The 27,144-nt window shown below is 43.4% G+C and overlaps 1 protein-coding gene across 6 annotated transcripts; it reads right to left on the bottom strand.

The window, feature by feature from the left end:
• Window positions 1-958: 958 nt before the first annotated feature.
• Window positions 959-24,897, bottom strand: cnot6l (CCR4-NOT transcription complex, subunit 6-like). 6 transcript variants are annotated; one of them, XM_036936460.2, is made up of 13 exons: window positions 24,658-24,897; window positions 23,411-23,532; window positions 18,984-19,170; window positions 18,651-18,736; window positions 18,373-18,462; window positions 18,113-18,181; window positions 15,944-16,101; window positions 15,505-15,659; window positions 14,327-14,478; window positions 13,446-13,673; window positions 11,855-12,057; window positions 9,113-9,321; window positions 959-2,917 (listed from the first exon to the last, which is right to left on the bottom strand). In XM_036936460.2, exons 1-13 carry the CDS (start codon window positions 24,837-24,839, stop codon window positions 2,914-2,916), a joined length of 1,845 nt encoding a protein of 614 aa, XP_036792355.1. In that variant the 5' UTR covers window positions 24,840-24,897; the 3' UTR covers window positions 959-2,913. The 6 variants fall into 6 exon arrangements, 5 of the variants coding, with proteins under 5 accessions (XP_036792355.1, XP_036792353.1, XP_036792354.1 ...); XM_036936458.2 differs by lacking the exon at window positions 959-2,917 and adding an exon at window positions 6,402-6,433; XR_016484715.1 differs by lacking the exon at window positions 959-2,917 and having other exon boundaries at window positions 8,436-9,321; window positions 11,774-12,057.
• Between the last annotated feature and the right edge of the window lie 2,247 nt (window positions 24,898-27,144).

Below are 27,144 nucleotides of genomic sequence, written 5' to 3' on the forward strand. Positions count from 1 at the left end.
AACAAAACCTCTAGCAATTCAGTCACTCTGTGCCAAGTCTACCTAATTATGACCCGAATGAACAAATATAAAAAAACTAAATTGAAATCAAATAAAAACCTTCTACATTCAGAAACCAAACGGAACGTGTGCAGCTGGGTAGCAGTTGTTGGATCCTCCGGTCTAGCTGGTGACATGAAACCATCTGTGGGTTTAGAATGGTCTCCGAGGGGCTACCAGTGGGCATTCTCAATATGGCTGACAAGCCACAATGATCGTTTCCTACTAGTGACGCACGGGTTGACTCATAACATGCAGTCCACCCGGTTATATCAGTGGGGTGGGGGCGGTTTAGGGTCATGAAATATTGAGTGGATGAAGGGTGTGGGCTGGCTTGAGAAAGAAGAAAAATCTATATATAAATTCTTGCTCAATTTATATGTATATGCTACACTGAGTCACTATCTGGCATTAGTGCATAAAGCCTAAACTTTAAGGCCTAAAGCAGGCCAAATAGCCTACAGCCAATCACCAGATGCTTTTGGGAATGGGCAGAAAAAAGTTCATGTCGATCCAAGGAGGGAAAAAAAGACAAAATGTCGGAGTTTTAATTCAATGACAGAAGAGTTGCGAAATAAAAAGTTGTTAACAATAAAAATAAGCAAAGTGAGGGCTAAAAATGTAATGTTTGGGAAAGATTTGGTGAAGTGTTAAAAGAGGATGATAGCAGAAGCGGCGGCTAAGTTACGTGTGATGATTGTGAGAAGCTTATATAAAATGTGACAGTCACGTCAATGGAACTGTAGCCTACTGTTCGGATGGGTTGAATGGAAACTGAAATCTGGACACCGACTGTAGGTCTATAACCTCTCACATGGGCCTTAATATGAACTCCTGGAATAATTTTTTTTTAAAAAAGCATATCTAGCAGTAAAATGATCAACCAAATGTATGCAACATTTTTACTCTGGAACAGGAGTGGAGAAATATGATTTATTTCAGCATCTTGACAGAATGCGAATGCTCATTTAGATCCCATCTGTAGAGCGGCCATCTTTATCAGCGTCACAAAAACGGATAGTATTTCAACCACATCAAATATGCACCCAAGCAGAACGAAAATCTTATCAGAAACATGTTGGTTTGTTTTCACAGATTTCCATTTTCTTTCAACCGGTCAAACGGACGTAATTTGGAAATTCTGCACAGAATCCGTTTCCCCGTTAAATTTTTTTAATCTCCAGTTATTGCATTTTATCCCCGGTCCCTGAACGTCTTTGCTCCGCGAAAGAAGCAGAGATGACAGAGAAAAGTTTACTGATGTCAACTACACTGAAGCATTCATTCTATTGAGTCAATGACATTATTCTGGTGAGCAAGTATCTAATTATAGTTGACTAACAAATAGCCTACCAACATGTTGGAAATTATAAGCAGATGCATAGCTAAATCAGGCAACATAATCCTGCACCACCTGTCAAAAAAACATCTAAAATCAGGAAAAATTATTCTTACATTAAAAATAAAATAAAAAAACTTTTCAAATAAATAGCTTCAGTTTATTGAGAAAAACATTGCAAATAGATGCCATTTTTTCAGAATTGGAATTTCAGTTAACTTTGATGTGAATTGCAACAGAAGGGCAACCCGAGTGGTATGAAATGAGAGGGTTCTGGTGACATTGTGTCATCCCTGTACCTCATCTACGTTTAACTTCATATACCTTCTGAGGATGGAACAGGGGATGATAGAAGAGAAAAAGGAGGGAGGGATGGAGGGATGGATGGATGGAGGGATGATGGGATGGAGAGATGGATGGAGGGATAGATGGATGGAGGGATGATGGGATGGAGAGATGGATGGAGGGATAGATGGATGGAGGGATGATGGGATGGAGAGATGGATGGAGGGATAGATGGATGGAGGGATAGATGGATGGAGAGATGGATGGAGGGATAGATGGATGGAGGGATGATGGGATGGAGAGATGGATGGAGGGATAGATGGATGGAGGGATGATGGGATGGAGATGGATGGAGGGATAGATGGGATGGAGAGATGGATGATGAAGGGATGGATGGAGAGATGGAGGGATGGATGGAGGGATGATGGGATGGAGAGATGGATGGAGGGATAGATGGATGGAGGGATGATGGGATGGAGAGATGGATGATGAAGGGATGGATGGAGAGATGGAGGGATGGATGGAGGGATGATGGGATGGAGAGATGGATGGAGGGATAGATGGATGGAGGGATGATGGGATGGAGAGATGGATGATGAAGGGATGGATGGAGAGATGGAGGGATGGATGGAGGGATAGATGGATGGAGGGATGATGGGATGGAGAGATGGATGATGAAGGGATGGATGGAGAGATGGAGGGAGGGGTGGATGAATGGAGGGAGGGATGAATGGAGGGATGGAAGAATGGATGGATAGATGTTGGCGCATGGTTAGTCTGAGCTACTCAGGCTGGGTTTAAAAACAGGCAGCCCATTCTGATCTTTTGACCAATTATTGGCAAAAAAAAATTCTGATCTGATTGGTCAAAAGTTAGTAGCAAAAGATCAGATTTGGTCTGCCTGTGTAAACGCAAACATATTTTCCTAGGCAGTGCTGCTGTTGGAGAGATTGTATACTGTACAAACGAGGCACGTTGTTTTTGTTGTAAGTAAGAAAATGCAGGTGTGCTCTACAAAACTAACTTTGATACAAATGTAAAGTAAGAGTGGATGTGTTCATGAGAGAGAGAGAGAGAGAGAGAGAGGGGAAAAAAAGGCTGTGATATTAAATTAGATATGTGGAGAGGTGCAGGGGAAGGGGGCTGGAAGGGGGGGGGGGGTACAGCTGAAGTTGGGGAAGTAATTACAGTGTTTGGGAGTGGGAGACCTTGTTCAAACATAAAAAGTCCTAGGGAAGACTAGGAGATCATCAGCTGAAAAAGGGAGAAAAAAAAGAAGAAAAAATTGATTTAGAAAGAGTCGACCATCCTTTGATCATCTAGATTGATTCCACATAAAACATTTCAGTCTTAATAAAACCCATTAACGACAGATCTCTTTTTCAAAAACTTGTAATTACTGTTTTCACACAAAGTACCAATTTATAGACTGCATTTAGATCACAGACAAAAAATGCCATAGTTTAAAAACAACCTCCGAATTGAAGCGTTGGTACATATACTTCTGTCTGTACTGTGTTGAGCTGGGGGTTATTTCACACACAAAATGGTGGCACACTGACTGGGCATACACATAAGATTGACAAACTTTGGACTTGTGTCAAAATCAAATTAACCCTTCTAGTAAGAAAATTGTAGCCTGGCCCCAGATCAGTTTGCTTTGTCGCAAAAACAAATGACCATAAGAGTTGGTAAGACAGAACAAACGTCCATTACATGACCAAAAGTATGTGGACACCGCTGGTCCAATATCTCAATACAAAAATCATGGGAATTAATGTGGAGTCGGTCCCCGCTTTGCTGCTATAACAGCCTCCACTTGTCTGGGAAGGCTTTCCACTAGATGTAGGGACATTGCTGCTATAACAGCCTCCACTTGTCTGGGAAGGCTTTCCACTAGATGTTGGAACATTGCTGCTATAACAGCCTCCACTTGTCTGGGAAGGCTTTCCAATAGATGTAGGGACATTGCTGCTATAACAGCCTCCACTTGTCTGGGAAGGCTTTCCACTAGATGTAGGGACATTGCTGCTATAACAGCCTCCACTTGTCTGGGAAGGCTTTCCACTAGATGTTGGAACATTGCTGCTATAACAGCCTCCACTTGTCTGGGAAGGCTTTCCAATAGATGTAGGGACATTGCTGCTATAACAGCCTCCACTTGTCTGGGAAGGCTTTCCACTAGATGTAGGGACATTGCTGCTATAACAGCCTCCACTTGTCTGGGAAGGCTTTCCACTAGATGTTGGAACATTGCTGCTATAACAGCCTCCACTTGTCTGGGAAGGCTTACCACTAGATGTAGGGACATTGCTGCTGGGACTTGCTTCTATTCAGCCACAAGAGCATCAGTGAGGTTGGGCACTGCTGTTGGGCTGATTAGGCCTGGCTAGCAGTCGGCGTTCCAATTCATCCCAAAGCTGTTCAACGCGGTTGAGGTCTGGGCTCTGTGAAGGCAAAGTCAAGTTCTCCCACACCGATCACAACAAAACATTTCTGTATGGATCTAGATTTGTGCGCAGGGGCATTGTCCTGCTGAAAACAGCAAAGGGCCCTTACCCAAACTGTTGCCACAAAGTTGGATGCACAGAATCGTCTAGAATGTCATTGTGTGCTGTAGCGTTAAAATGTAGATTTCACTGGAACTAATGGTCCTAGCCCGAACCATGAAAAACAGCCTAATACCATTATTCCTCCTCCACCAAACTTTACAGTCGGTACCACGCATCGGGGCAGGCAGCGCCCCCCCGGGCACCAGCCAAACACAGATTTGTCCGTCGAACTGCCAGATGGTATAGCATGACTCATCACTCTAGAGAACGCTTTTCCAATGCTCCAGAGTCCGTGCCTCAGCACTCGGGGGTCCCGTTCTGTGAGCTTGTGTGACCTATCATGTCACGGCTGAGCCGTTGTTGTTCCTAGACGTGTCCACTTCACATAACAGGACTTTCAGTTGACCGGGGAAAACTCCAGTAAGGCCATTCTACTGCCAATGATTGTCTATGGAGTTTGCATGGCGGTGTGCTCGATTTTATATAACTGTCAGCAATACGTGTGGCTGAAATAGCCGACTCCACGGATTTGAAAGGTTCCACATACTTTTGTATATATTCATAGTGTATCTGAGACCAGGCTAGGAAAATAGTACATTACCCCCAACGGATGTAAAGCAGTACATTACCCCCAACGGATGTAAAGCAGTACATTACCCCCAACGGATGTAAAGCAGTACATTACCCCCCAACGGATGTAAAGCAGTACATTACCCCCAACGGATGTAAAGCAGTACATTACCCCCCAACGGATGTAAAGCAGTACATTACCCCCAACGGATGTAAAGCAGTACATTACCCCCCAACGGATGTAAAGCAGTACATTACCCCCCAACGGATGTAAAGCAGTACATTACCCCCCAACGGATGTAAAGCAGTACATTACCCCCCAACGGATGTAAAGCAGTACATTACCCCCAACGGATGTAAAGCAGTACATTACCCCCCAACGGATGTAAAGCAGTACATTACCCCCAACGGATGTAAAGCAGTACATTACCCCCAACGGATGTAAAGCAGTACATTACCCCCCAACGGATGTAAAGCAGTACATTACCCCCAACGGATGTAAAGCAGTACATTACCCCCCAACGGATGTAAAGCAGTACATTACCCCCCAACGGATGTAAAGCAGTACATTACCCCCAACGGATGTAAAGCAGTACATTACCCCCAACGGATGTAAAGCAGTACATTACCCCCAACGGATGTAAAGCAGTACATTACCCCCAACGGATGTAAATCAGTACATTACCCCCCAACGGATGTAAAGCAGTACATTACCCTCAACGGATGTAAAGCAGTACATTACCCCCCAACGGATGTAAAGCAGTACATTACCCCCCAACGGATGTAAATCAGTACATTACCCCCCAACGGATGTAAATCAGTACATTACCCCCAACGGATGTAAAGCAGTACATTACCCCCCAACGGATGTAAAGCAGTACATTACCCTCAACGGATGTAAAGCAGTACATTACCCCCCAACGGATGTAAAGCAGTACATTACCCCCAACGGATGTAAAGCAGTACATTACCCCCAACGGATGTAAAGCAGTACATTACCCTCAACGGATGTAAAGCAGTACATTACCCCCAACGGATGTAAAGCAGTACATTACCCCCAACGGATGTAAAGCAGTACATTACCCCCAACGGATGTAAAGCAGTACATTACCCCCCAACGGATGTAAAGCAGTACATTACCCCCAACGGATGTAAAGCAGTACATTACCCCCAACGGATGTAAAGCCGTTATGGTGATCAGACGGTCTGTCACCAAAGACGTTAATATCTGGTTGAATATACAACTGCCATAAAAATAGTCGTACCCCACTAAATGAAGATCTGGGGGGGGGGGGGGTGAAGTATGGGCCCAGAAAAGCCCCCCCCCCCCCCCCCCCACGTCCGTTCTCACTCTCTCAGGCAGGCTGGTTTCACAGAAGTCATTGAAATTGGAGGCATAGCGTGTTAGATAATCACGTGCAAATAAAGCAGAGCCAAATGTTGTCAAGACCGGTTATAACGTTACGTTATGTCCACGCAGCTTCAACCTGCACACACCGTACAGTGTTGCCATGGTGTTATTGTATCCCCGTTAGGGTTGCAAATAGTCTGCTAACTTTTTACAAAATCCACAGGTTTTGGTTGGAGGATTCATGGATTTCCTTCTTATTCCTCTCTTGATTCAGGGGGAATGTTCTAACAAGGAATTCTGGGGAAAAAAAATGTGAGTTTTGAGAAAGTTAACATCTTTCAACCTTTTAAATCCCCATAAATATATGGCTTCTATCATTCAAATACCTCTGGGAACAAACGCTAGGTTTGATCACTTCTACAACCCCTCAACTCTGTATCACTTTAGATAGTTATAGAAATGACCAGGTACTTCTTAAGAAATGACATGGTAAAAATGGTATTGCTCAATTACTCAGTAATAACCTATTGCAGTGTGCTACCCCCAAACTCTGTCAGACAACCCTGTGTCAGCTATATAGCCTATAGCCTGTACTGAACATTAGTGTTTGTGTAACATATCTAAAGTCATTGGTACGGACCTAGGGATATGAAAGCCTTCACAAAACAACAGCTTCTTAGAGTCTTGAGTCTAGAGTCTTGGTCATGAACAGAAGAGGTATTTTTTTAATGCACAGTACACCCCTGGGTTCCACCTCAATTAAGCCGGGCATCACATTGAGTTTGGCTTATGTCCCAAATTGCTCCCCATACCCTACACCCAGGCTGTGTTTACACAGGCAGCCCAATGCTGATATTATTTTTTGCACTAATTGGTATTTTGACAAAAATCAGACCAGCTCTAAAAAACATGTCATGTGAAATGTCTGATGTGATTGGTCAAAATACCAATTAGTGGAAATAAGATCAGAGTTGAGTTGCCTGTGTAATCACAGACATGATGCTCTACTGTTGACCAGAACCATTTGACCCAGGTCAACAGCAGTGCACAATATAGGGAATAGGGCTCTGGTCTAAAGTAGTGCACTATGTAGGGAATAGGGCTCTGGTCTAAAGTAGTGCACTATGTAGGGAATAGGGCTCTGGTCTAAAGTAGTGCACTATGTAGGGAATAGGGCTCTGGTCTAAAGTAGTGCACTATATAAGGAATAGGGCTCTGGTATAAAGTAGTACACTATATTGGGCTCTGGTCTAAAGTAGTGCACTATATAGGGCTCTGGTCTAAAGTAGTGCACTATATAGGGCTCTGGTCTAAAGTAGTGCACTATATAGGGCTCTGGTCTAAAGTAGTGCACTATATAGGGCTCTGGTCTAAAGTAGTGCACTATATTGGGAATAGGGTGTCACTTGGGACGTAACCTATTATTTTGACCTAACACACACATTTCCAATGGTTTGGAAGCTATTGCTATGTAGAATTGAGCTAAAAACCACTGCGGTTGTTCTGTGCCTTTCGATTAGAAATACATTCAGCTCAGCATTAATCAATGATAGGACATGACCACTTCCTTAATGACATCTGGCTTGGAAACACACCAATCCTTTCTCATGCCTCTTAATACATAGATAACGCAACACATGGCAAGCAAATGTGATTGGTTTTGGGAGGATTCTTCAATGAATCTATCAATCAAACATTGATGGATTGATGAGGACTCTTGGCTACGAGCCTCGGGGAAGTTGGGCTACGAGCCTCGGGGAAGTTGGGCTACGAGCCTCGGGGAAGTTGGGCTACGAGCCTCGGGGAAGTTGGGCTTAAGACTTATGACTTTAAAAGGTGTTAAATGCACTGCAGTTTAAAAGCTAAAGACCAAATCATAATGATTAACAAGATAAATTGGTCAAAGACATATCTAAAATGACTGCAATCCATAAGTTAATTTTGGTTTGGATCAGGGGAACACACCACTCGCAAGCAACTCAAACGGACGAGGGGAAATCAGTGCGTAGCGTCAACATAAATAGCAACGTGAGGTGAAAGCAACGTAAGTTGACAGGGATGCTGGGATTGAGTTAGTAGGGCTGGGATCCTGTTCAACGACCGTTCCTATAGGTCTCCATAGAAGCCACATGTCACATTTCACATTTCCATATTGAAATCTACATTTAAATCTTCGACTGATACACTGACGTGATGAAAACCACATCTGTCCTCTTACCATACATTACACCAAATAGAGCAATACTGAAAAGTCCCACACCCCATCCTTTGTGATTTAGGAGAAGAAGAAAAAAACGTGTTTGGGGTAACATTTATGTTGAAATGATAGGACTTAACATGATCATAAAATACAATTCAGTAGAACTTTGGATGTCATATTTGTAAAATATGTTAAGTAGTTGTCTTGAGGATTGGGTACCTCAAAATCGAACGGAGAGAATTCAGATGTCGGTTGTCATTGTTACTGTAGAAGGTTATGTGACAAAAAGTCACCACCATCCAAACCAGGTTTAAGGCAAAAAAAAAACACTGACACCAGATCAGGATGACCTGAACTTGGGGCTCCCTCCCAAACTGAACCCTATTCCCCATATGGTGCACTACTTTAGACCAAGTCCCACAAAGGGCCCTGGTCAAAAGTAGTGCACTATATAGGGAATAGGGTGCTATTTCGGACGCACTTTTGCGTCCAAGGAGAAGAGCAGCGGTATGTAATGTGACCAGAAAACAACACAAAACACAAATCCCAACCCTAATTTGGTATCAAGCCGTTCATGTAGACAAAGAAAGACAACAAACAAAAACAAACAGAAATCCAATCAGTGTGCAAAATGGAGGTTAAAAGAGGAGCAGAAGGGGTGAATACTCCGTCGGGGGGGGATGGCCTGTCTGGGTTTGTTTGTTCGGCAGAGATGGGGCAGGGCATTAGGGGTTCAAAGGTCAAGGATCATGGGTGAGAGGTTGGTGCCCCACTACCTGTGGACGGGCAGGTGCAGGCCGTTGAGGGAGGTGGTGACGGGCGGGTGGAGCTCCAGCTGGGCGAGCAGAGAGAAGTGGTCAGAGGGGATGTGGGGGTGGGGACAGCCGGTGATGTTGTTGTCCGTTAACCACTGAGACTCCAGGGGGCCGAGCAAGCCGGCTACAGACATGTGAGTCTTGGAGAAGAAGATGTAGTCGATCACGCCCTGCGGAAGGAGAGAGAGCGAGAGAGGGGGAGAAGGTGAAACAGAGAGAATGAAAGAGAGATTTTCTTTACTATTGTTACACGTAAAAAATATGAAACACACAACTTTCACTGCTGGTCAAGGAGTTGCTAGGCTTATCGAACTGGGCCGAAACATGACAAACTGTGAGCACTCAACTGAGGACCGATCCTACTCCAGAGCAGCCCAGTTTAACCTTGAAGTCATACGTATATAGTTGTTGGTATTAAGGTGTGATGGGTTCTGAATTCAAAACTTGAACTATGAAATATCCTTCCTTGCTCATGGTACTGAGGGAGAGAGGGGAATGCAGAACAGTTACATTCTGTCAGAACATGTTATTGATTGACATCAGGAATCCTATGGAAAGGAGAAGACCCACAGTCTGGCTTCAGTTGTTGGGTTGTAATTCTGAAATACTTGCTACAGCAGAAGTGAATGGTTATCTATAGCAGCAATGTATATGGTGGGGGTCCATTAAGGTTGGATATGGGTGCTTGGGAATGTTACGGAGTACGGGAAAGGTAATCACATGGTTGTGGTCACTGATGAGTGTGGAAAGCTGTTAATTGGAGATGTAACGGGGGCTGAGGTCAGGTCACAGTAAGGGGGAAGGAACAGTTTATTACTCACATCACTAAACTTCCTGCCTAGCAATAAAATACGTCATGTTTAGAGAAAAGGAGACTTCACCTAAACCTACAGTTGAAGTTGGATGTTGTACATACACCTTAGCCAAATAAATTTAAACTTTTTTCACAATTCCTGATATTTATTCCTAGTAAACATTCCCTGTCTTAGGTAAGTTTATTTTAAGAATGTGAAATGTCAGAATAATAGTAGAGATTTATTTCATATTGTATTTATTTCATCACATTCCCAGTGGGTCAGAAGTTTATATACACTCAATTAGTATTTGGTAGCATTGCCTTTAAATTGTTTAACTTGGGTCAAACGTTTCAGGAAGCCTTCCACAAGCTTCCCACAATAAGTTGGGTGAATTTTGGCCCATTCCTCCTGACAGAGCTGGTGTAACGGAGTCAGGTTTGTAGGACTCCTCCCAAACGCGTTTTCAGTTCTGCCCAACTGTTCTATAGGATTGAGGTCAGGGCTTTGTTATGACCACTCCAATACCTTGACTTTGTTGTCCTTAAGCCATTTTGCCACAAATTTGGAAGTATGCTTGGGATCAATGTCCATTTGGAAGACCCATTTGCGACCAAGATGTTGCTTCGTTATATCCAAATAATTTTGCTACCTCATGACACCATCTATTTTGTGAAGTGCACCAGTCCGTCCTGCAGCAAAGCACCTCCACAACATGATGCTGCCACCCCCGTGCATCACGTTTGGGATGATGTTCTTCAGCTTGCAAGCCTCCCCCTTTTTCCTCCAAAAATAAAGATGGTCATTATGACCAAACAGTTCTTTTTTTGTGTCATCACACCAGAGGACATTTCTCCAAAAAGTACGATCTTTGTCCCCATGTGCAGTTGCAAACCGTAGTCTGGCTTTTTTATGGCGGTTTTGGAGCAGTGGCTTCTTCCTTGCTGAGTGGCCTTTCAGGTTATGTTGATATAGGACTTGTTTTACTGTGGATATAGATACTTTTGTACCTGTTTCCCCCAGCATCTTCACAAGGTCCTTTTCTGCTGTTCTGGGATTGATTTGCACTTTTCACACCAAAGTACGTTCATCTCTAGGAGACAGAACGCGTCTCCTTCCTGAGTGGTATGACGGCTGTGTGGTCTCATGGTGTTTATATTTGCGTACTATTGTTTGTACAGATGAACGTGGTACCTTCAGGCGTTTGGAAATTGCTCCCAAGGATGAACCAGACTTGTGGAGGTCCACAAAAAAATATTCTGATGTCTTGTCTGATTTATTTTTATTTTCCCATGATGTCAATCAAAGAGGCAGTGAGTTTGAAGGTAGGCCTTGAAATACATCCACAGATACACCTTCAATTGAATCAAATGATGTCAAATAGCCTATCAGAAGCTTCTAAAGCCTGGAATTCTGGAATTTTCCAAGCTGTTTAAAGGCACAGTCAACTTTGTGTGTGTAAACTTCTCACCCACTGGAATTGTGATACAGTGAATTATAAGTGAAATAATCTGTCTGTAAACAATTGTTGGAAAAATAACTTGTGTCATGCACAAAGTAGATGTCCTAACCGACTTGCCAAAACTATAGTTTGTTAACAAGAAATTTGTGGAGTGGTTGAAAAAAAAAGAGTTTTAATGACTCCAACCTAAGTGTATGTAAACTTCCGACTTCAACTGTACACACACACACACTTGTGCTGATGGGAATATGTATTTGTCTGTAGACCTGTTTGACCCATTGGGGGAATAAACTTAATTAAAAGCTTTTCCTAGTCGTCCAATCGATTGAACTCGGTTCATTTTAGTACCTAACAGGTGTAACCTACCTTGAAGTCATAGGTGTAGTTGGTATAAGACATGAGGCTGCCCTGGTAGGCGTAGGGTTAGTATATAGAGGTGTAACCTACCTTGAAGTCATAGGTGTAGTTGGTATAAGACATGAGGCTGCCCTGGTAGGCGCTCTTCAGCTGGAAGCTGTGAGTGATGCTGCCGTCAGATGGGCCGTTCTTCCCCTGGCAGCTGAAGTTGCTGAGAGCCTCGTTGTAGCGCAGCTCTCTGAAGTCCTTATGGTTCTCTGCTACACCACCGTTACTCAGGTACTCCACTACACCTGGTGGTAGGTAGGGGGGGGGGCATTATAACAGTACACCACCGTTACTCAGGTACTCCACTACACCTGGTGGTAGGGGGGGGCATTATAACAGTACGCCACCGTTACTCAGGTACTCCACTACACCTGGTGGTAGGTAGGGGGGGGGGCATTATAACAGTACACCACCGTTACTCAGGTACTCCACTACACCTGGTGGTAGGTAGGGGGGGGGGGCATTATAACAGTACACCACCGTTACTCAGGTACTCCACTACACCTGGTGGTAGGTAGGGGGGGGGGGCATTATAACAGTACACCACCGTTACTCAGGTACTCCACTACACCTGGTGGTAGGTAGGGGGGGGGCATTATAACAGTACGCCACCGTTACTCAGGTACTCCACTACACCTGGTGGTGGGGGGGGGCATTATAACAGTTAATATGGTGTAGGGGGGGGGACATTATAACAGTTAATATGGTGTAGGTAGGGGGGGGGCATTATAACAGTACGCCACCGTTACTCAGGTACTCCACTACACCTGGTGGTGGGGGGGGGGGGGGGCATTATAACAGTACGCCACCGTTACTCAGGTACTCCACTACACCTGGTGGTAGGGGGGGGCATTATAACAGTTAATATGGTGTAGGGGGGGGGGGGGGGGGGCATTATAACAGTTAATATGGTGTAGGTAGGGGGGGGGCATTATAACAGTTAATATGGTGTAGGTAGGGGGGACATTATAACAGTTAATATGGTGTAGGTGGGGGGGGGACATTATAACAGTTAATATGGTGTAGGTAGGGGGGGGACATTATAACAGTTAATATGGTGTAGGTAGGGGGGGGACATTATAACAGTTAATATGGTGTAGGTAGGGGGGGGGGACATTATAACAGTTAATATGGTGTAGGTAGGGGGGGGGGCATTATAACAGTTAATATGGTGTAGGTGGGGGGGACATTATAACAGTTAATATGGTGTAGGTGGGGGAGGGGGGACATTATAACAGTTAATATGGTGTAGGTAGGTGGGGGGGGGCATTATAACAGTTAATATGGTGTAGGTAGGGGGGGGGGCATTATAACAGTTAATATGGTGTAGGTGGGGGGGGGGACATTATAACAGTTAATATGGTGTAGGTAGGGGGGACATTATAACAGTTAATATGGTGTAGGTAGGGGGGACATTAAAACAGTACACCACCATTACTCAGGTACTCCACTACACCTGGTGGGAGGGTGGCCATGGAATCAGTTAATACTGGATGGGGAACGAAGGGGCATTGAAACAGTTAACCTCTGTTTTATCGTGTATTTGAGTACCTGAATAACATATCACATGGAACACAGATTTGCTTCAGTGAAAAGGGTTAGTTCTGAGCCGGGTCAAAGGTCAGATCCTTACCAGAGTCTGGCAGGGAGTTGAGGTCAGCACAGAGGACGATAGGGATGGAGGAGGGGTCGGAGGTCGGGGAGCCTGTTGCCACGGAGCTCAGCGCCCTCTCGGTGATGCTCTTCAGCTCCGACAGGAACATCATGGTCTGAATCAGCTTGACGTCACAGAACTCTGGGTCCCAGTGCATGTGGGCGTTAGCCACCAGAAGGAACTGTGTCTCCTGCAGAGGCTTCATGCCTGACAAACAGAAGACAAATAATTTATTGTCCATTCTCCTTTCAGCCCACAGAACAGTGGTAAGAGTTAGTTAACCACACCTCGACCAAATAGGTTATATCAAGAACTTTTCAAGTATTTCAACGGTATTTTCAGGTGACCTTGAAACTTAAAAAGTAGTGGACTTGTTTGCATTATACCAGGCCAAATTCAATCAAACTAAAGTTGTATCATGTAAACGTTTAGGACTTTGGAGAAGCAGGGACTGCCATCTACTGGTAGAGTTAGGTACTGAAAACCATACATCAAAAGGGAAAGACAAATGATGGTGATCTCTAGGACAGGGAAAGAATATCACTGAAGTTCCACTTTAGATTTTCATCATTTAGCAGATGCTGTCAAGAGCACATTTCTCAAGCAACAATTTTGCTAGGACTGTCTGGAAGTGGTCTGATTGTGGAGGTGAAAACTAGCTTTATTCGCACAGAGGTTTGGAACTCTCTTTCTTATTGGTCTATGAACTAATTGACTACCTTACTAATTGACTAAACTCCATCCTACCAAAACAGGAGGAAATTTCAGCCGGTCTTTTCAAACAGCTCTTACACTAAAAGGGCATTATATTTTTTGATTGATTGGCTGATTGATGACTGACTGATTAACAGGTTCCTCACCACCAGAGAATATGTCCTTGTTGACCTCCAGTAGGACAGCGACCCCGATGTTGTCCTTGGTCATGACCCTGTTCAACATGACCTCTGAACCCTCAGAGTTTGCCATGGCAACCTGGTTGAACTCCACCGTGTGTTTCTGCACCAGAGTAAATCTGAAACATAACCAGACATGGATTCAAACACTATTTAAATTATTTGAAATACTTTGAGCATTTGATTTAAGCCCGCCTGGAGTGAATTGATTTAAGCCCGCCTGGAGTGAATTGATTTAAACCCGCCTGGAGTGTATTGATTTAAGCCCGCCTGGAGTGAATTGATTTAAGCCCGCCTGGAGTGTATTGATTTAAGCCCGCCTGGAGTGTATTGATTTAAGCCCGCCTGGAGTGAATTGATTTAAGCCCGCCTGGAGTGAATTGATTTAAGCCCGCCTGGAGTGAATTGATTTAAGCCCGCCTGGAGTGAATTGATTTAAGCCCGCCTGGAGTGAATTGATTTAAGCCCGCCTGGAGTGAATTGATTTAAGCCCGCCTGGAGTGAATTGATTTAAGCCCGCCTGGAGTGAATTGATTTAAGCCCGCCTGGAGTGTATTGATTTAAGCCCGCCTGGAGTGAATTGATTTAAGCCCGCCTGGAGTGTATTGATTTAAGCCCGCCTGGAGTGTATTGATTTAAGCCCGCCTGGAGTGAATTGATTTAAGCCCGCCTGGAGTGTATTGATTTAAGCCCGCCTGGAGTGAATTGATTTAAGCCCGCCTGGAGTGAATTGATTTAAGCCCGCCTGGAGTGAATTGATTTAAGCCCGCCTGGAGTGAATTGATTTAAGCCCGCCTGGAGTGAATTGATTTAAGCCCGCCTGGAGTGAATTGATTTAAGCCCGCCTGGAGTGCCTTGATTTAAGCCCGCCTGGAGTGAATTGATTTAAGCCCGCCTGGAGTGAATTGATTTAAGCCCGCCTGGAGTGAATTGATTTAAGCCCGCCTGGAGTGAATCAATTGTGGGCGGGGTTTGCACTTTTTTTTAATAGGTTCCCATTGCAAGAGGCAAGTTCAATCAAGCACAGGTAAATTATTAGGAATTATTCACTTTTAGGCTGGGTATCTGTAAAGCACTTTGCAGTAAAGCACTGCTAACGTAAAATGAGCTTTATAAAATAAATGTCATTGATTAAATTGACTCACTTCTCAGTCTTGAAGAACACAGCACATCCGTCCACGTGCTTCCTCTCCTGTTCTGAGACCAGTTTGGCACGAGACTTTGGGCAGAAGTACCCCTCGTACCCATGGTCCTTTAGAGTCTCCAGGAAGAGGGCGTGGTACTGCTCCGTCTCCACCTCCTGAGGACACACGACCAAGATGGCCGTCATGTTAGAATAGTTTTAGTGGATGTTTACTTTGCTCCGGTGTAAAAGACACAAAAGCCTGGGTCTGAATGGGTTCTACTGAACATATCCAACACACGGGCTAAAATGACCTCTTGATGTGTGGAGGATTACTGGTTTTATTATATACTGATTAACTGGTATAATCCCATCAGATACTCTTCCTGGGGTTCACAAACATGTCATCACACACTGATGATGTCAGACCCTAGCTGTAGACAGACGACGTCAGACCCTACCTGTAGACTGATGATGTCAGCGTCACAGTGTGTGATCTCCTCCATGATGCCCTTCTTCCTGTACTCCCAGTTGAGGGCCCAGGAGGGACAGTAGCCGTACAGCTGACGAGTGGCGTACTTATCACACAGCACGTTGTAACACATCACTGTGAACATGGCTGGGAGAGGGAGGCAGGATATTCAATGCACCATCAACAACTCAATGACCTACAGCACCAGTCTAAAGGTTGGACACACCTACCCATTTCAAGGGTTTGTCTTTAGTTTTATTATTTTCTACAGTGTAGAATAATAGTGAAGACATCAAAACTATGAAATAACACATATGGAATCATGTAGTAACCAAAAAAAAGTTGTAAACAAATCAAAATATATTTTAGACACTTCAAAGTAGCCACCCTTTGCCTTGATGACAGCTATGCACACTCTTGGAATTCTCTCAACCAGCTTCACCTGAAATGCTTTTCCAACCGTCTTGAAGGAGTTCACACATATGACGAACACTTGTTGGCTGCTTTTCCTTCCCTTTGCGGTCCAACTCATCAAAAAAAACATCTAATTTGGGTTGAGGTCGGGTGATTTTGGAGACCAGGTCATCTGATGCAGCACTCCATCACTCTCCTCCTTGGTCAAATAGCCCTTACACAGCCTGGAGGTGAATTGGGTCATTGTCCTGTTGAAAAACAAATGATAGTCCCACTAAGCGCAAACCAGATGGGATGGCGTATCGCTGCAGAATGTTGTGGTAGCCATACGGGTAAAGTGTGCCTTGAATTCTAAATAAATCACTGACAGTGTCACCAGCAAAGCACCCCCACACCATCACACCTCCTCCTCCATGCTTCACTGTGGGAACCACACATGCAGAGATCATCCGTTCAAATACTCCGCATCTCACAAAGACACGGTAGTTGGAACCAAATCTAAAATAAGTCCAAAAGGACAGATTTCCAGAGGTCTAATGTCCATTGCCTGTGTTTCTTGGCCAAAGCAAGTCTCTTCTGCTTATTTGTGTCCTTTAGTAGTGGTTTCTTTGCAGCAACTCGACCATGAAGGCATGATTCACGCAGTCTCCTCTGAACAGTTGATGTTGAGATGTGTCTGTTACCTGAACTCTGTGAATCATTTATTTGGGCTGCAATTTCTGAGGCTGGTAACTCTAATGAACTTATCCTCTGCACCAGAGGTAACTCGGGGTCTTCCTTTCCTGTGGCGGTCCTCATGAGAGCCAGTTTCATCATAGAGCTTTATGGTTTTTGAGACTGCACTTGAAGAAACTTTCAAAGTTCTTGAAATGTTCCGTATTGACTGACCTTCATATCTTAAAATAATGATGGACTGTCGTGTCTCTTTGCTTATTTGAGCTGGTCTTACCAAATAGGGACATCTTCTGTATACCACCCCTACCTTGTCGACACTGATTGGCTCAAACGCATTAAGGAAAGAAATTCCACAAATTAACTTAACAAGTCACACCCGTTATTTGAAATGCATTCCAGGTGACTTCCTCATGAAGCTGGTTAAGAGAATGCCAAGAGTGTGCAAAAATGTCATCAAGGCAAAGGGTGGATACTTTGAAGAATCTCAAATATAAAATGTATTTTGATTTGTTTAACACTTTTTTGGTTCCTACATGATTCCATATGTGTTACTTCATAGCTTTGATGTCTTCACTGTTATTCTACAATGTAGAAAATGGTGAAAATAAAGAAAAACCCTGGAATGAGTAGGTGTTCTAAACTTTTGACTGGTGCTGTATGTAGTAGTGCTATTAAGACTACTACTGCTGCTACTACTAATAATACTTCTACTAATAATCATAATAATAATAATAATAATAATAATGCATATAATACTATTACTGCTCCTACTACAAATAATACTTCTACTACTACTACTACTACTACTAATAATAATAATAATGCATATAATACTATTACTGCTCCTACTACAAATAATACTTATATTATTAATAATAAGAATAATTATAATACTACAAGTACTACTACTACTAATAATAATACTTCCACTACTACTAATAATAACTCTAATACTACTATCCCAAAGTACCTGTAGCCACCACTGAGAGTTATCCCAAAGTACATGTAGCTACCACTGGCAGTTATCCCAAAGTACCTGTAGCTCCCACTGAGAGTTATCCCAAAGTACCTGTAGGGATCATTGGGTCCCGCTCCTTCAAGGTGATCCAAGGTCTCTGGGGGAGCTGTTCTGGGTGCACTAAACAAAGAAAGGACACGATAAAACAAAATGAATATATAAATTAATTCATTGATTAATTAGAAAGGGAAACAGGACTTTAATGATATTTGGTTCAGGAGAAGAAAATATGGCAAATCAGGTGCTCCGGTCAGGTTTAGACTCAATATGTATCTTGTTTTGTTGTAAAGTGAATCGGTTGACTTATTTACCTGCTAGATTGTCAAGCATGTAGTTCAAGAGCTTTCTGGTTCCGTCTGATTCCTGGTACAGGTTGAGGATGTCTTGGGACAAAGGGTTACCTGCACAGAGATACAATAAGCCTTAATATGAATAATAATCTAACACTGTGGTTGGTTACCTGCACACTTAACTGTGTCTATAAAATGTTTAATTAATAATGTTTAATTAATGAATGAAGTCATTATAAACCTTTTATAGGATTATAAAAGGTAACCTTAAAGTAAAGCGTTACCAAACTAAGACGTACCTTTTAGCCCCAGGGTTTGTAACTGGAACAGCCGCCCGAGTTCGTAAGGTAGAACTCGCAAAAGATTGTTGTTTAAAAGCAACTCCCTGGGGGGGGGTGGGCAGTGAAGGGGAACACAGCGGGAAGAAAGAAAGTCTGAAGAAAGTGGAAAACCTCCACCATCCTGGTGGCGTCTTACGCCACTTTGCAAATGCTTCTATGAACAGAAACTTACAGTACAGTGAGTGCATACATTTTCAGTAAGTGTATGTGATCCCAACCGGAAATTGAACCCACAACCTTAAGAGTTGCCAGCACCACTTCAAGAATACACAACCACACAGGAGCTCTTACCTGAGAGACACCATGTTTCCGAGTTCGGCGGGCAAGCTGCGGAGCTTGTTGGACGACAGGTTCAGGTAGGCCAGGTGTGGCAGCTTGGCGATGTCGGGCGGGATGCGACTCAGGTTGTTGTCGTTGATGTGTAGAGCCGTCAGGTGGGTGAGAGTCCACAGAGAACTGCTCAGACTTCTGACCCGACCTGGAGAGGAGACAGAGGAGAGATGGGTGAAAGGTTAGAGCTAAATGCTACAGATAAGGCCTCCAATATTGCATTCTTCACAGTAGGGATGGGAATTAGATCTTTGACTGTTCCGAGTCCTCGTATGATTTTTTTTCAAGTACTTGAGTACTTTTTTTAACAAGGGCTGTACTGGAAAAAATATGTGCTCATTTAACTATATGCCAACAGAGAACAACAATGCCTAATTTATCATAACAGATAACGAATCCTAATTACTAAATAATATTGAATTGTACCTTTATTTTACTAGGCAAGTCAGTTAAGAACAAATTCTTATTTTCAATGACGGCCTAAGAACAGTGGGTTAACTGCCTGTCCAGGGGCAGAATGACAAATTTGTACCTTGTCAGCACGGGGATTCGAACTTGCAGCCTTTCGGTTACTAGTCCAACACTCTAACCACTAGGCTACCCTGCCGCCCCATATACAGTGCCTTCGGAAAGCATTCAGACCCCCTTCCATATTACAGCTTTAATCTAAAATGGATTAAATAGTTTCCCCCCCCCCCCCCCCCTCATCAATGTACACAAAATAACAAAGCGAAAACAGATTTTTATTTATTTATTTATTAAAAACAAAAAAACTTATTTACATAAGTATTCAAACCCTTTGCTATGAGACTCCATCGTTTCCATTGATCATCCTTGGGATGTGTCTACAACTTGATTGGTGTCCACCTGTGGTAAATTATATTGATTGGACATGATTTGGAAAGGCACACACCTGTCTATACAAGGTCCCACAGCTGACAGTGCATGTCAGCGCAAAAACCAAGCCATGATATCAAAATAATTGTCTGAAGAGCTCGAGACAGGGTTGTGTCGAGGCACAGATCTGGGGAAGGGAACTGTTTGGCCATAATGACCATCGTTATGTTTGGAGGAGAAAGGGGGAGGCTTGCAAGCTGAAGAACACCAGCCCAACCTTGAAGCACTGGGGTGGCAGCATCATGTTGTGGGGGTGCTTTGCTGCAGGATGGACTGGTGCACTTCAGAAAATAGACGGAGGACAATTATGTGGATATAATGAAACAACCTCTCAAGACAAAGCTTGGTCGCAAATGGGTCTTCCAACTGGACAATGACCCCAAGCACACTTCCAAAGTTGTGGCAAAATGGCTTAAGGACAACACAGTCAAGGTATTGGAGTGGCCATCACAAAGCCCTGACCTCAATTCTATAGGAAATGTATTGGCAGAACTGAAAACGTGTGTGCGAGGAGTCCTACAAACCTGATTCAGTTACACCAGCTCTGTCAGGAGGAATGGGCCAACATTCACCCAACTTATTGTGGGAAGCTTGTGGAAGGGCTACCCGAAACATTTGACCCAAGTTAAACAATTTAAAAAGGCAATGATACCAAATGCTAATTTAGTGTATGTAAACTTCTGACCACTGGGAATGTGATGAAAGAAATAAAAGCTGAAATAAATCACTCTACTATTATTCTGACATTTCACATTTTTAAAATAAAGTGGTGATCCTAACTGACGTAAAACAGGGAATATTTACTGGGATTAAATGTCAGGAATTGTGAAAAACTGACTTTAAACATTAGACCTGATATCTCCAGCTAACTAACTGACCCGATATCTCCAGCTAACTAACTGACCCGATATCTCCAGCTAACTAACTGACCCGATATCTGCAGCTAACTAACCGACCCGATATCTGCAGCTAACTAACCGACCCGATATCTCCAGCTAACTAACCGACCCGACATCTCCAGCTAACTGACCCGACATCTCCAGCTAACTGACCCGACATCTCCAGCTAACTGACCCGACATCTCCAGCTAACTGACCCGACATCTCCAGCTAACTGACCCGATATCTCCAGCTAACTGACCTGATATCTCCAGCTAACTGACATGATATCTCCAGCTAACTAACTGACCTGATATCTCCAGCTAACTAACTGACCTGATATCTCCAGCTAACTAACTGACCTGATATCTCCAGCTAACTAACTGACCTGATATCTCCAGCTAACTAACTGACCTGATATCTCCAGCTAACTAACTGACCTGATATCTCCAGCTAACTAACTGACCTGATATCTCCAGCTAACTAACTGACCTGATGTCTCCAGCTAACTGACTGACCTGATGTCTCCAGCTAACTGACTGACATGATGTCTACAGCTAACTGACTGACCTGATGTCTCCAGCTAGCTAACTGACCTGATATCTCCAGCTAGCTAACTGACCTGATATCTCCAGCTAGCTAACTGACCTGATGTCTCCAGCTAACTGACTGACAAACTAACTGACCTGATATCTCCAGCTAGCTAACTGACCTGATATCTCCAGCTAGCTAACTGACCTGATATCTCCAGCTAGCTAACTGACCTGATGTCTCCAGCTAACTGACTGACAAACTAACTGACCTGATATCTCCAGCTAGCTAACTGACCTGATATCTCCAGCTAACTAACTGACCTGATATCTCCAGCTAGCTAACTGACCTGATATCTCCAGCTAACTAACTGACCTGATATCTCCAGCTAGCTAACTGACCTGATGTCTCCAGCTAACTGACTTGATATCTCCAGCTAACTGACTGACAAACTAACTGACCTGATGTCTCCAGCTAACTGACCTGATGTCTCCAGCTAACTGACCTGATGTCTCCAGCTAACTGACCTGATATCTCCAGCTAACTGACCTGATGTCTCCAGCTAACTGACTGACAAACTAACTGACCTGATATCTCCAGCTAACTGACCTGATATCTCCAGCTAGCTAAATGACCTGATATCTCCAGCTAGCTAACTGACTTGATGTCTCCAGCTAACTAACTGACCCAATATCTCCAGCTAACTAACTGACCTGACATCTCCAGCTAACTAACTGACCTGATGTCTCCAGCTAGCTAAATGACCTGATTTCTCCAGCTAGCTAACTGACCTGATGTCTCCAGCAAGCTAACTGACCTGATATCTCCAGCTAACTAACTGACCTGATATTTCCAGCTTGCTAACTGACCTGATATCTCCAGCTAGCTGACTGACCTGATATCTCCAGCTAGCTGACTGACCTGATATCTCCAGCTAGCTGACTGACCTGATATCTCCAGCTAGCTAACTGACTGACCTGATATCTCCAGCTAGCTAACTGACCTGATATCTCCAGCTAACAGACGGACTAACTGACCTGATATCTCCAGCTAGCTAACTGACCTGATATCTCCAGCTAACTAACTGACCTGATATCTCCAGCTAGCTAACTGACCTGATGTCTCCAGCTAACTGACTGACAAACTAACTGACCTGATATCTCCAGCTAGCTAACTGACCTGATATCTCCAGCTAACTAACTGACCTGATATCTCCAGCTAGCTAACTGACCTGATATCTCCAGCTAGCTAACTGACCTGATGTCTCCAGCTAACTGACTTGATGTCTCCAGCTAACTGACTTGATATTTCCAGCTAACTGACCTGATGTCTCCAGCTAACTGACTGACAAACTAACTGACCTGATATCTCCAGCTAACTGACCTGATATCTCCAGCTAGCTAACTGACTTGATGTCTCCAGCTAACTAACTGACCCAATATCTCCAGCTAACTAACTGACCTGAAATCTCCAGCTAACTAACTGACCTGATGTCTCCAGCTAGCTAAATGACCTGATTTCTCCAGCTAGCTAACTGACCTGATGTCTCCAGCTAGCTAACTGACCTGATATCTCCAGCTAACTAACTGACCTGATATCTCCAGCTAACTAACTGACCTGATATTTCCAGCTTGCTAACTGACCTGATCTCTCCAGCTAGCTAACTGACTGACCTGATATCTCCAGCTAGCTAACTGACCTGATATCTCCAGCTAACAGACGGACTAACTGACCTGATATCTCCAGCTAACAGACGGACTAACTTACCTGATATCTCCAGCTAACTGACTGACCTGATATATCCAGCTAACTGACTGACCTGATATATCCAGCTAACTGACTGACCTGATATCTCCAGCTAACTAACTGACCTGATATCTCCAGCTAGCTAACTGACCTGATCTCTCCAGCTAGCTAACTGACCTGATCTCTCCAGCTAGCTAACTGACCTGATATCTCCAGCTAATAGACGGACTAACTAACTGACCTGATATCTCAACCTAACTGACTGACTGTCACCTCCAGCTAACTAACTGACCTGATATATCAACCTAACAGACTGACTGACTGTCACTGACTGACCTGATATCTCCAGCTCGGCCCAGTGCGACTTCTTCCCGTTGGCTGCCTCCTCAGCTGACATGATGGTGTATAATCGGCGAGGATCCGGGGAATCATATTTTTCCTTTGGCATACCTGTTAATCTAAGGAACACACACCAACGAGCCAGGTCAAATGCCTAGTAGACACACACCAACAAGGCAGATTATTACACAAGACATGTTGATTCACCAGGGTTTGAATTACACATGGTCTCCTGGGGTGCCTCCTGTCTGTAGGAGGTGTCCAACTTTAATATCTTTAAATTGTGAGGGGGGTCCACATTGATATTTTAGTTATATTGTGCATATTGTCTCATTGAGAAATCATTCTGGTGTCAGTGACATGGGAAATGTATTGAAAGCTTGCAGCTATAGAGGAAGTAACAATTAGTAACACAAATACTTGGAATGTCAAAGTTGAAGTGTAGCTAGCAGGGAAGACGTTCGGAGCTGGCTTAGTAGTTACATAATCTGTTTATCTGTCTAAACACAAGTCGGCCACACGTCCTGTACCAGTGATAGTGGCAACAACAACACCACCACCACCACCACAGTATGAATGGGGATTGAATATGTTTCGTTCTCTGGCTGGTGACCGGGTATAAGAAATTAACACCGGGGCTGTCATCCGAGAATATCTTTTCGAGGTCCATTGACAGCTGCTTACACAGCTGGGTCTTTGATAATGACACAGTAACTACAACACTTTAGCAACCAACCAAACTAGCTACATTTCAATAACGTTACCTAGCTAATTTGCAATTCTTAAAAACTACCGATGATTGTAAAATGCAGTGACAATTGTGTGTTGACATTATTGCCAAATGTCAAAAGTAGCAACAGCTATGCAACTACACCGGGCCTGCTTTGCAAGAGAAGTTTACTTGCCAGCTGTCAAAACCATTCAATAGCATGCATGACACATTTGTATGAGCAACAACAGCACCTAGTTACAAATACATCTCAGCAGTTTTAACAACTTGAACACACAACTGAACGTTCCCGTTACTTTCGACAGTAAATATACCAAAGGCTTGAAGCATGGGTGTTGAGTAAATTAACAGGCGGTCTGAGAGCACAGCCTTTCCTGCGCCAGAAAGCTACCTAGCTCTGGTACTTGGACCTTGGGAAGAGGTGAGACAAAAACCGGACGGGAGAAATGCAGAGAGACATTCGGCGATACAAATTGTATCACTGCAACTATGAACAATAAAAAACATGTATTACCTGCATTCGGAGGGTGGTAGAGAATATTTAGTGGCGATATTGTTGATAATAAAGACATGCAGACGGAGTTCTTGAACGTTCAGACCCTGAACGTACCGAACTCCGAAGTGGCAGAAGGAGGAACAACAAACATGGCTTCCAGCTCGTACCGTCTGCCCTATCCGTCTGCCCCCCACCGGCATGCAAAGTTGGCTGCGTTGTTTCTACACGTGACGAATTTAACATAAGGCAAGGTGCACTGGTGTAAATATATATATATATATATATAAACATGGCAACCTGGACGAGGATTGAAAAAGGTCAGTTCTACAAACTATTTTTTTTAAATCTTAAATTCAATTGCAGTTCAATGTTTAGAATAAACAGTCCATATGATGATGCATAGGCAATGCATTTATGTTGCATACTGTACTTTGTTCCTAGCTGTCGACTCCAACAAACTCGGGCGAGTAGCTGACGTTAGCAAAAGTATCTATCTAGCAGCCTTTGTCACTCATGTAGCTAGCAAACAAATGTTCTAACTACTGATGCTCACTAGTAGGATTCAATAACTTCAATAACTCAGCGTGGTCTCTTACACTAGAAGTAACATAGGATACTTAAATTAGTGTGATATGTTACGTTTGGCATGGTTACATAAGACGGGTGGTTACTTAAGGCAAAAACAAAAGTTGTGCGTATAACAAGAACGTCTAGCAACCCAAAGGTTGCGAGTTTAAATCTCATCACAGACCATTTTTAGCTAATTAGAAACTTTTCAACTCCTTAAAAAAAAGTGTATTATTTAACTACGCAAGTCAGTTAATTAAGAACAAATTCTTATTTACAATGAAGGCCAAGCCCTAACCCGGACGACGCTGGGCCAATTGTGCGCTGCTCAATGGGACTCCCAATCACGGCGGGTTGTGATACAGCCTGAAATCGAACCAGGTCTGTAGTGACGCCTTTAGCACTGAGATGCAGTGCCTTAGACCGCGGCGCCACTCGGGAGCCCTTACTTTCTACCAGGGTTAGATTACCAGCAAAAAATATTGTAATCAGATTAGATACTTTAGAAAAACGACATGATTATTTCAAGGATTACTTTTAAATTCAGAAAGACACCTCTTTGTTTTCTCAATGACATTCAAATCAGCATTGAAAAAAGCTGCAAGTTTAAGTTTGTTCCACCTGAGCGATTCTGACCACTAATGATGTCAGAGACCACTAATGATGTCAGAGACCACTAATGATGTCAGAGACCACTATAATTTCGGAGACCACTATGATGTCGGAGACCACTATGATGTCGGAGACCACTATGATGTCGGAGACCACTATGATGTCGGAGACCACTATGATGTCAGAGACCACTAATGATGTCAGAGACCACTATGATGTCAGAGACCACTATGATGACCAACCACCTGGATTCGGTCTTATGTATCAAAGTTTGAAATTGTGTTTTTTACATTGGATAAAAGTAGACTCAGAGCTACAAAATGATATATCATACACTACAGCTCAGGAACAATGGGAAAGTAATTCTGCTTTGAAAGTTGATAAACTTGTAAACTCACTTTTGAGAAAATGGCCTTTGAATGTTTTGGTACCTACTTGAGAGCTCTCCTTTGTCTACACACATTCAGCATCGTTTACACCCTCTTAAACCTGGCCCACACATCTCTTTAAGGATTCATGTGAGGTCATGTGCTAAACAGTGAGTAGTGTAGTAAAGATTAAGACTAAAAGTAGTAGCCTACAATAAGGAAACATTCCAGGTAAATCGAAAGTGTCCAGATAAATATATTTATAAATGTTAGATGATTCTTACCCAGCCGCACTTGTCTATATTGATGGGTCATGTGTAAGAAATGCTATAACCACCAGCCACATCTTGCTAAGTAATCTATAACAAAATAATCTATATTCCCAAAACAAAATCAAATAAGTGTTAATTAAATAAAAAATAGATAAGTAGAGCAAAAAAGAGCAGCAGTAAAGGCTATATACAGAGTCAACGTGGAGGCTATATACAGGGTATTACGGTACAGAGTCAATGTGGAGGCTATATACAGGGTATTACGGTACAGAGTCAATGTGGTGGCTATATACAGGGTATTACGGTACAGAGTCAATGTGGAGACTATATACAGGGTATTACGGTACAGAGTCAATGTGGAGGCTATATACAGGGTATTACGGTACACAGTCAATGTGGAGGCTATATACAGGGTATTACGGTACAGAGTCAATGTGGAGGCTATATACAGGGTATTACGGTACAGAGTCAATGTGGAGGCAATATACAGGGTATTACAGTACAGAGTCAATGTGGAGGCTATATACAGTGGGTACCGGTACAGAGTCAATGTGCGGGGGTACAGGTTAGTTGCGGTAATTGAGGTAATATGTGCATGTAGGTAGAGTCAAAGTGACTATGCATAGATAATAAACAGAGAGTAGCAGCAGTGTAAAAGAGAGTGGAGGGGGGCAACGCAAATAGTC

The sequence above is a fragment of the Oncorhynchus mykiss genome, chromosome 11, assembly GCF_057628025.1.
Source record: "Oncorhynchus mykiss isolate SJ-2025 chromosome 11, ASM5762802v1, whole genome shotgun sequence".
In the NCBI taxonomy this organism is placed as follows: domain Eukaryota; kingdom Metazoa; phylum Chordata; class Actinopteri; order Salmoniformes; family Salmonidae; genus Oncorhynchus; species Oncorhynchus mykiss.